Source organism: Verticillium dahliae, genomic scaffold (genome assembly GCF_000150675.1).
Source record: "Verticillium dahliae VdLs.17 supercont1.20 genomic scaffold, whole genome shotgun sequence".
NCBI classification, from domain to species: domain Eukaryota; kingdom Fungi; phylum Ascomycota; class Sordariomycetes; order Glomerellales; family Plectosphaerellaceae; genus Verticillium; species Verticillium dahliae.
The window spans coordinates 327536-337791 of NW_009276967.1; the positions used below are offsets into that span (position 1 = coordinate 327536).

The 10256-nt window shown below is 59.9% G+C and overlaps 3 protein-coding genes across 3 annotated transcripts in view; 1 reads left to right on the top strand and 2 right to left on the bottom strand.

The window, feature by feature from the left end:
* VDAG_08404 (uncharacterized protein) overlaps nt 1-1085 on the bottom strand; it is a gene marked incomplete at both ends in the record, with an annotated part of 1382 nt that extends 297 nt beyond the window's left edge. The window contains one exon of the mRNA XM_009660129.1: nt 25-1085. Within this exon, the coding sequence (XP_009658424.1) occupies nt 25-1085 (1061 nt within the window). The remainder of the gene's footprint in view (nt 1-24) is intronic.
* A 360-nt stretch (nt 1086-1445) lies between these two features.
* On the top strand, nt 1446-2883 carry VDAG_08405 (uncharacterized protein; the record flags this gene model as incomplete). Its single annotated transcript, XM_009660130.1, has 1 exon — nt 1446-2883. The coding sequence occupies exon 1, from the start codon at nt 2059-2061 to the stop codon at nt 2881-2883; it is 825 nt and encodes a 274-aa protein (XP_009658425.1). The 5' UTR covers nt 1446-2058.
* A 2687-nt stretch (nt 2884-5570) lies between these two features.
* VDAG_08406 (uncharacterized protein) lies at nt 5571-7140 on the bottom strand (the record flags this gene model as incomplete). Its single annotated transcript, XM_009660131.1, has 2 exons — nt 5571-5943; nt 6017-7140. The coding sequence occupies 2 exons, from the start codon at nt 7138-7140 to the stop codon at nt 5571-5573; spliced, it is 1497 nt and encodes a 498-aa protein (XP_009658426.1).
* Between the last annotated feature and the right edge of the window lie 3116 nt (nt 7141-10256).

The window sequence follows — 10256 nt, forward strand, 5'->3', positions numbered from 1 at the left end:
CGCGTCTGCGCGTGCAGGGCGCACGCGTCGGAGTGCGGTGCCGCGGGCGCGGCGCGGAGGGTGGCGGCGAGGACGGCGGCGGAGAGGGGCGCCGTGGCGCCGTCGATGAAGAGGTGGACTTGCAGGGAGGGGTGGCGGGCCTGCAGGGCCAGGAGGTCGCGGGTTGTCTGGGTCGGGGCGGCCATGTCTGGGGTTAGGCGCTCGGGCGCCGGGGCCGCGGCCTGGAAGGGGTTCCACCAGGGGCGGCGCGGGGAGGCTGCTGCTGCTGCTGCTGCTGCTGGCTGGGTGGCCTGGATCTCGTCGCGGGCGCGGACGGCCCAGAGGATGGTCACGTCCGGTGGAGGGCTGTCGGTGCGGTCGAGGACGGAGTGTGCGGCTTGCAGGGCCGAGGCGATGCCGGTGCCGCCTGCGAGAAAGACGAGGCGGCCCGCGGGACGGAGGCGGGCTTGGAGATCAAAGCTGCCGTGGGGTCCGCGGAGGTCGATGGTGGCGCCGAGGGGCAGGCGGCTCAGATACGTGGAGACTTCGCCGCCGTCGATGGCGCGCACGAGGAAGCGCAGGGCCCCGGGGGGTGCGTTGGGGAGCGGCGTGTACTCGCGGGCGATCTGCAGCTGGGGCTGCTTGACTTCGAGGGACCAGAGGTCGTTCGCTGTCCAGGGGGCGGCGAGCTGGGCGGCTACCTCGGATGGTGGGAGGGTGGTGGAGGGGTGGAGAGTGAGGACGAAGGAGCTCGCTGATACGGGTTCGCGGTCTACCAGGGTGAAGGGGGTGAAGCGGTGGTCGTTGAATATGTGAGCTGACGACGGGGCTGAGTCGTCAGTGGTGAGATGGTAGATGGCGGAGGCGGTGATGAGGGTGAAAGCCAGGAGCTTGGATGTTGCCGAGCGGCGCGGCCGAGGCGTTGGGCTTGGTGTTTGAGAGGTGGTTGAGAAGTGTCCCACCCAATATGGGGAGGTTGGCCTTGATCTGAGTCTTGTGCTGCAGAGTCTTATCGTTGATGTTGATGATGATGAGGGAGAAGTCTGCGTCAATATCCTCGTGCGTATCAAGCCCCCCCGTATGGGAAGGTTCCAGCTTGGAAGCATCTTTATCAATTGTCTCTCGCCAAGGATGGAGAGGTCGTGAAGAACTCGAGATAATCAGACTTCCGAGCTCAGCATTGATGAGAGTCGTCGAGATCTGAATGTCCGTCTCATTGGTGTCTCCACATGACACGAGATCACGTGAGAGCGTGATGCCCCTGAGCCTTTCGGCACATCCTCAACACCATCGCAGAACTAATTCATAAGGCATCTGAAATCTCGATGGGGAAATTCATTAGGGCACCTCTCTTACCCTCTACCTGGGCACCAGGTGACCAGAACCCTTTGTCGCGGTGGGGGATGGACCTGACGATAAAGAGCAGATTCGTGTTCAGGCATCATAATGGAGGTCACGTAGTAGGGCAAAGCCACAGTCGTCAGTCTGTCATTTCATCCCTACTCGATGTCGAGGACAGGCAAGAGTCAGCAAGCCGTCATCAGGACCCAAGACCCATCGTCAACCGCTGCTGCAGATCATCCTGGTCCACGTGGAGACGGGCCATCTTGCAGCATGCAACAGGTCTTTCAAAGTCGGCCAACCGGACCCTCGGACCACGACATATTTCGGTCTGAGATGACACCTATTGTTCCCTACCGATAGCCTCAGCCCACGTCCAATGAATACCAGCAGGAAAATCCCCTCGAATCGTTGCTCCTTTGAGCTCACACCCTGATCCAGGCACACGAGACATGTGGACCAGACGCCGAAGCCACCAGAGGGCAAGCGCTTGGAGTAATTCGCAGCCCCGAGCTGCGGTGGTTTCCGTCATGGGTAGCACGGTGTTCGAGGTCGTAAGATCTGACCCCAACCTCCGCTGAAGAGATCCACGGGCCGGCCAGGTTTGCATGAGTTACACAGAGACAACGCACCATCCAATGCTTAGCCCAGTGGTCAGATGTAGGAAAAAAGGACTTGAATCCCGATCACGCTGCACAACCGGCTTGGCGTCAGCGAGAGCCAAGCCCAAGCACACACATGCACTTCATCCCCATGACGCTCAGACACACCACCGACTTGGCGAGTAACCGCGAAGCATTCAGAAGCACAGCCGGAATCACGACAGGCTTCCAATCTTTATACACACCTGGTCTACATCCTCAGCATCTTCCTCTGCTGATCGATGCCGCCGCGGAACATGTCAGCAATGACACGCCCCCCCAGGATGGTCTCCTTGACGATGCCCTCGACGTGCCGCGGCTCCACGCGCCCGTACCAGATGCCCCTGCCCGCAAGGCCATGCTCGGTGCCGTCCTGCGCCCTCATACCCGGCGGCACGTAGACGATGACGTTGCCGGCAAACTTGTGGCCGCCAATATGGCTGATGAGGCCGACCCGCGCCGCCGCCGCACCCCTCTGTGGCGCCCCCTCGCCGCCGTCGCGCGCAGTGGCCCCCTCCTCGAGCCTCCGCCCCTGGTTCTCCTCGACGTCGCCCTCGACCTCCCCCTTCAGGACAGACACGCCGGCCGCGTCGAGCTGCGTCTCGAATTCGCTGCGCAGCACGGGCCCCGTGATGCCACACCGCGCATCCCGCCCGCCATGGCCGCAGATGAGCACGAGGACGTCCTGCACGTCCTGCACGCCGTACAGCATCTCGCGGTAGGCCTCCTTCCGCAGCAGGCGGTCCCGGTGCACCGGCGACAGGCCGTCGTGCACGGGATGCAGGGCCTCGGGCAGGAGGTAGCCCTTGGCCAGCGCCTGGACGCTCTCAAAGGACACGCGCGGCAGGAAGGGCACATACTTGAAGCTGGGGAGCAGGTAGGCCGACGTGGTCTGCAGCTCGGCCCTGCGGCGGGGCGTTGACGACGGGAACGACGCGTTGAGCACCGAGACGTTGTGAAAGGGCTGTTGGAGGGCCAAGGCGCGCGCGACTTACCGTCAGTCGGGTACATGTTTCGGAAGAAAGGAAGATTTTCACATGGCAATCCGCACCAAGACAGGTCTCTGCCAGCATGCCTCATACATAATGCCAGCATGCCTCATACATAATGCCAGAATTCCTCATACATAAAAAAAAAGAGAGAAAAAACTCACATCGCTGTAGGTCCCACCCCTACCAAAGAGCTCCTTCAGATCAGCAGCGAGGTTGTCGCCGCTGTCCTCCTCCTCGATACGCGACGCCCAGTCGTCGCGCCCTGTGCACACGAGCACTTGCTCAGCATAGCCCGAGATGACGCCGTTGAGGGGGCTCGTGTGGTCAATGTCGAGACCCGGTGGCGTGGGCGCGCAGCTACACGTCGGCGCCGGGCACGTCGGTATCGTGGCGAAGGGGGGGTCTGGCGCTGACGCCGCTGGCCTCGGCGGCCTGGCTTTTGGCCGAGAGGTGGAGGATGCCGAAGAAGACGAAGGCGTGGACGAAGACGATGATGACGAGGCTGCTGACGATGACGAGGCTGCTGACGATGACGAGGCTGCTGACGATGACGAGGCTGCTGCTGCTGCAGAGGATGCATGGAGGACATGCTGGCGCGCGGCAGAGACGCAGACGGCGCGTCTCTCAGGCGCGAGGCGCCGTGCTGCGGCTGCCATTGGACGGCAGAACATGGTTCAATCTGAACGGGTAATGACAAGAAGTGAGGAGGCGAGAGAGGCACAGAGTCGTGGTGATGCTCTAGGGAAATCGGGATGAGATGCCGATACTGGGTGACGACGACTGAAGTGCCGAAAGGTGCAGACGAGCCAGACGCGTCAGGGTGTGGCACCGGCCCTGTGGCAGGGCTTGTGTCACTGTGGCACAGGAGAACGGCAGTCCGCAGCGGATGTACATGTACTGTAGCTGCTGTGGCCCCAGTGGCTCCAGTGGCCCCAGTGGCCCACAGACTGCCCTGTATCGCCCCTTCCTCCCCCGGAGTTCTGATCTCCCCCGCCGGGTAAGCACGACCCACCGTCGGATCCGAAGTCGGAGTTGCAGCACCCTTGCTTACTTCATCAGCCGCCCCTGCCAACTTACCTCAGCCTTGAGCCACTGTCCTGAGCTCACATCGCACACGGGCCGGTTTGCCGTCTCCCGGAACTCCGCCTCGGACCCAAGATCTGTCCGACCATGTGTCGCATCCATCCAATTTTCGTCCAAGCTGATTTACCAGTCAGGCTGAAAGCACACACACCCAACATGGCATACTACTCTGCACCTGGCCATGCCATCCGCCTACCTGACCTACCTAGGCTTGCTAGGACACACGCGCTGCATATCTGCAAGCCCATTAATCTCCTAGGCGGCCCCGGTTGTCTTCCCGCCTGCCAATCCACTCGGGGTACCTACAGACTACAGAAGGTACATGGACCTCCAACCAACCGGTACAGTCCTGTATGTACCAAGGGTACATGTCCACCTGCCGAGCCCTCCACACCACACCCGAGACCTCGATTCTTATGCCCTCTTTCGCCGCGGCATAACCAATACGACGAACCGCGCCAACAGGAATCCTTCGCCTTTCGATCTGCCCTTGGCGAAATCCATTTTTTTTCTCTCTCTTTTGTTCTGGGGTCCATCTCCATCTAAACCCCCCTTCCCTTCCCCTTTACATGTACATGTCCGCCGGGTATCCAACAACCCCTGGCCCTTCTCTCGGCGCGCCTTCGATGTCTCCCCTTGTTCCCCGCCGTCAGATGGCTTTACCGAGCTGCATGCCCCCCCCTTCTTCCGTGGAGCCCGGCCGGTCCATCTTCACTTACCTTACACAGTACGACCTGAGAGCCCTATCCACTCTCGCTCGGTCTTGCCAATTGCGGTTCATGTGCACCGGGCCATCCCCGGTTCTGCTTCCCTGAAGTCTGTTCCCTGAAGGCTTGAACCCCCCCTGTGCACCCCCTGCAAGGTTACCCTGCGCCGAACCGACAAGATGCACACATTGCTCGATCGAGCCAAGGGGCTCAAATCCTTCTTTTTTATCTCCTGCCAGAATAGTGGTAGTCAACAGGCAAGCGAACCTTCTTCGTCTTCGTCGTGTTGTTGTTTATAGCATCACGTCGGCCGGCGGTAACCGGCTGGCATGTGCTTCTTTGCTTCTTTGCTTCTCTGCTTCTGGAACTATATACCGTGTCCTCGTGTACAGGGGTGTGTATTTGTGTGTACATGTCAGTGTGTGTGTGTGTGTAGAGTTATGTGTCGTCTTCGTACGTGGACGAGAAGGAATAAAAATAATGCTGCTGCCCGCGAACGATGCTGCTGCTTCGTGCTGCTCGTATATTGACACATCTCGCGCCCCGTCGCCTTCACCAACAATCATTGTCTGTCCTCCAAATGCTGTAGTCCGTGTAAACATTATGAAAGTATGAAAACAAAAAAAGGCCATCAGATGTGTTGAGAAAATCAAGACCCCCCAAGCGCCATGCTATGCAAAGTAAAAATCACAATGTTATCCCTCCAACCTCTCCCCCTCTCGTTCGCTTTGCCCCCCGCCCCTGTCACTCGATGACACACACATACCGCAATCTTCTGTACAGGCAGGCAGACATAGGGTCGGCAGAAGCCCTGCCCTGCCCTTCCCCTAGTGGCGAATTCGATGCTCGGATGCGTACGGTTCAGGCTGCCACGTCCTGTTGAGCAACTCTTCGTGAATCCTAGGCAGCTCAATAACCGGCCGGTGCTGCCATGATGCGCTCGACTTGGCAGTGTCCGGGGTGTGAGCCATGGGTGGCGCATCCGCGGTCGTGGAAGAGTAGCTGTCAAAGCCCAGGCGCATGCGCTTGTGCGACATGGGAGGCTCGGGACTGGCCTGGCGGATCGTCGTGCGCGGCGACACCGAGGCGCTCGAGTTGCTTCCGGGCCGCGCGAGCTCACTTGCGCTGTGCGGGTGGCGGCGCAAGTCTTCCGGCTCAGCTGGTGGTGTTGACGGAGATGTGTTGTGCCCTCCCCTTGGTCTGTACAGGAAAATTCCAGATTAGCCATGGTTGGACCGACAATTGCCAAAGGCGACGCGGGGGAGCAACTTACGCATTCTTGAACTTGCACACACGTCCAAACTTCTCGCACTGAACGCACCGAGGAAAGTCGGGGTCGCACTTGATCTTCTTCTCGCGGCACGTGATGCAAGCGATTGCCAACCTCTTCCTAGGCTTTCCAGCCTTGGTCACACCCCAGTGCGGGTTGACGGCCTCGCCGTCAATCACCGTCTTGCAGTGGCTTCCATCGTCGTAGAAGTAGCACGGTCCTTCGCCTGGCACCTCGGCAGCGCGCACAAAGCGTGGGAGGAAATGCGTGCCGGTCCAGATCTTGGGCCCCAGACCATCCTTGGACGGAAGTCCCTCGGATGTGACAGTGCTGGCGGCCGCAGCCGGTTGAGCCAGCGCCGGCACCGGAGCCGGGCGCTGGTCGCGGAGACTCGATCCGTAGTCCTTGACCCCGGTGAACTGGAACGGCGCGCGGTCGTGCGGCGACCTCAGCGCGCCGTGGCTTTCCCTGCTACCCAAGGAGTACTCGTGCCTCGCAGCCTCCTGATGAATCGACCACCTGCCGCCGAGCCCGTTGTCAGTCCGCGCATCGTGGGTTCGATGATCCGTCTCCTTGGACCGGGAAGAGTCAGAGCCCGAGAGCGACCGGGTCAAGGCGTGCAGTGATGCCCGTTCTTGGTCGAATCTAGCGTCGTACGTGGTGCGAGGTTGTGAGATGGAGGGAGAGCCGGCGGATGGGAAGTAGGATGTCTGATATGGCCTGTCGCCGTGGGCCGAAGACACACGAGGACGATCCAGTGGCGAGGTGGCCGGGTAGTGCGCCGGCCTGTCAGAAATGGGCGAATGCAACGGGCGGATGGATGATGGAGGTCCGAACAGGCTGCTCAGAGAAGGCAGTTGTTGCCGAAGGGGGGCCTGAAGAGGCTCCGGACGACTGTGATGGTGGTCATCGACAGCCTTGACGTGTGACGAGCCGTTGGCGGCCGGACTCCGCTCATAGTTGGACATTGGCGGAGAGACAGGCGCGGTGGTGGTAGAGGCCCACGACTGAAGGTCTGCCGGCGGCGAGGGTCTTGAGGAGTAGGAGGACGAAGACGGGCTCACCAGTTCGGGAGGCGTGTCCGGGGCGGCCAGGTGAGGGTGGAGTTCCAATGCTGATATCCCCATTGAAAGAGTGATAAGTTGAGAGTTATGTGTGGTCAAAAGCGGCGGGGCATCCCTTGGGGAGAGTCTGGGTTCTTCTGCGTCGAGAGGAGAGCTCGGAACCGCTCGAGAAGCAGGCGACGACGGGTGGCAGATGGGGACCCGCGTTTATGCAGAGTTCAGAGTCAAGTATGCCCGTGTCTGTTGATGTACAAGAGCAAGCGTTGTGAGAGACGCTGGTGAAGACTGGCTGGGAAATGGCGGCGGGTGATCCTGTAAGAGGTCGTGCAATAAGAGTTGCCTCCAGCCAAAGGTTGATGAACACGGTGTGAGCGAGATGATGGCTGTTCTTGTGTGTACGCTCCGTGGAAGAGGAGGGAGGGCAGAAACTCGCAAGTCTTTCCTGAGATCTGAAGAGGGAGGAAGTCGAGGTCAAGGAAGAAGAGGCTGTGGTCCAAGTCAAGTGTGCGAGGGGGTCTGGTGGCTTTTTCAAAAGACCAGAAGGAGCAGGCAGCGCGAAACGGCATATGGTACAGCCACCAGTCTCCATTATGTATACATGTACCAAGCGAACCCCTTGGCAGGCCTCACAGGGAAACGAGTAACGTAAAGATACCCCGAGTAGCTAGATGGAGACTAAAGGGACCAACAGCCTGGATTGGGCTTGGCTTCATTAGACTTGGGGGTGGGTAGAGGGAGAAGGGGGGGGGATGGCAGCCGGGAAGAGGCACCGATAAAGTGCTGCAAGTGCGCTCCTCCGCACACGACGGGAGCGAAGTACCGCCTTCTAGGCTCGCACACGTGCAATAGATCATGGTGTTGCCGACACCCCCCCCCCCCCCCCCTGGTGGCCGCTTCGCTATGGGGACGGCCCTTGGCGGGGGTGAGTTCAGGAGGAGGGCTAATCAAGCTCTAGCGGACTTTCGACAACTCTGCTCATTGTCATGCCCGATCCAGAGCGACCGGACCAATAGTGTGACTAGATCCCCGAGGGGCAGAATCCTTTGGCTCAAGTCCACAAGCACCAGTCGTGCGTTAAGGTGTTCGTCGTTTCGGGCGGCGGCCATCTGCGATCTGAGCATGTGCGCGCCTGGTCGGAGCGAAATGTGGGAAAATAACGCTTCTGTGCCAGCGACGAACCCAAGCCATCGTGGGCGAGCAACATCCTCGGCATCGGGCAAGCGAGCTGACAGACAACTTGCTGTTTGCTCATGTGCGTGTGTCTTGGCCGCAGAGCACGTTCTCCCATGTGGTTTCTGCGACAAAGTGTGATAGAGACCAGGGAGTCAGATGCTGCGACATGGGGCCGCCGGGGGCTCGCAGCCGAGCCAGGGCATCCTTGAAGACGGGAAGGATAAGACGGGGAAGGCAGGTGAAAGAACAAAAGAGGCGAAAAACGTGCCAAGCGTACAGGCATGCCAGCGTACAAAACATGCCATTGCGAGGCCAGACTATTGGGCGCTTATGCTGAAAGTGCGTTGAATGACGGCATCAATCTTACGAGGGAGCGGAACAGCCTGGAGGCGGCTGTTCAGGTACGGTGCACACGCGCGCCGGGCGGGCCAGGGGTTCACATTCATTTTGCGGTGGGCGAACAGTTTGGAAGCATGGCTTTGCGCTCGCGTCTAGAAGAAGATGGTGACGCATCAAGACAGCCGGCCTCTCTGAGCCACGCAAGCAAGGGAACTGATCCTTTCGAGTGGTGAAATGGTTGATAGTTGACAGGCAGCTGAGCTGAGGAGGGATGAAGGGGGGGGGGGGGGGGACTCACATTGCGAGACAAAGAGCGCCTCAACGAAATGGTTGCCAGAGACGGTACCGACCCAGCAGTGAGTGTCAAGGGCAAATTCGGGTCGGGTTGGCGGTCCAGTGATGCAGCAGCCGTCGGCGCGGGGTTGGCGATTCGGGTGTCAGGCATTTTACCCTCGCACAGAATAGACCCGATGCCCTGGCTGAGGGGAGAGAGGACATCAGACGAACAAAGCTATGGTGATGATGTGCGCTGGGGAACGTGCCGTTGTGTACATGTAATGGGTATCGCATCACGGGCGGCCGGGGTGCCCAGCACAACAACGCTTGTGGCACTGCCAGAGCCAAAAGTACCCTTTCGCCCTCTCTGTACCTGCCTCTCTGGTGCAGGTGCAGGGCGAGGCTTCGAGAGCGCCATGCCATCGCTTATTATGCCTGTGCCTGTGCCTGTGCCTGTGCCAGTGCCAGCGAGAACCCAGGCCAGGCCAGCCAGCGCCCAGCCTCCTGAAGAGCGTCCTGAACCAGTGCCCAGACCAAATGTCCAGTCCAGCCAGACAGAGGGTGCGCGAGTGGTGTGAGTGGAAACCCCGACACCTTGCATTGATAGTAGGAGCTAGCGAGATGCGCCCGGCACTGTCGAGGTTAGGGCGATCCCACAGCCCTGGGTGCACTGTGGAGGTACTTCATGTCCGCGTGGTGACTCCTTGAGGCCATAGTGCCACCTGTGTGTGTTTGGCTAAACTATCCAAGGCGTATATGTGGCTTGTCTTGTCCTGTCATGATTTCTTGTGGCGGGTATCGGCCACATATGCTTCTCAAATCTCGGCATTCGGCCGCTCTGTACCTGGTCATGGCCAGTTGCTGTTGAAGACAATCGGAAGAGGGCCGTTCAACAGTCCAGGCTCGTCTTCTTACTTGTCTTTAATTTTTGCTGCCGGCTTGCCTGACGCTCTCCTTGTGGAAATAGCCAGCGGCTGACGAAGACACGCCGGGGATGCCGCGACGCTAGCGGAGTGTTGGTGAGCCGTTGGCAACTGGTCACCAGAGAGAGAGAGAGGACCCTCACCTGTGGCGACAGCGGGGGGGCCAGGGCCAGCAAGGAACAGACATCCGAGTGAGAGGGGGTCGTCCATCGGATGCTGCTCGGTGGGCCATAGCCATCGCGACATTCCCTGGACGTGGAACAGGTGGTGGAAGAATGGCATGATGCTGACTTGGAGTCCATGGCACGCGCGCGCGCGCCGCATGCCTGCTGCCGACTTATCTCCCATTCTTGGCAACTAGTCCGAAATGTGCTCGTGGCACGGCTGCGTGACGAAGCCGATACGATTGTCTCGTCTGCTCCCGTCCGTCTTATTGACGATCGTGTTGAGGAGGGGGAAAGGAAAAAC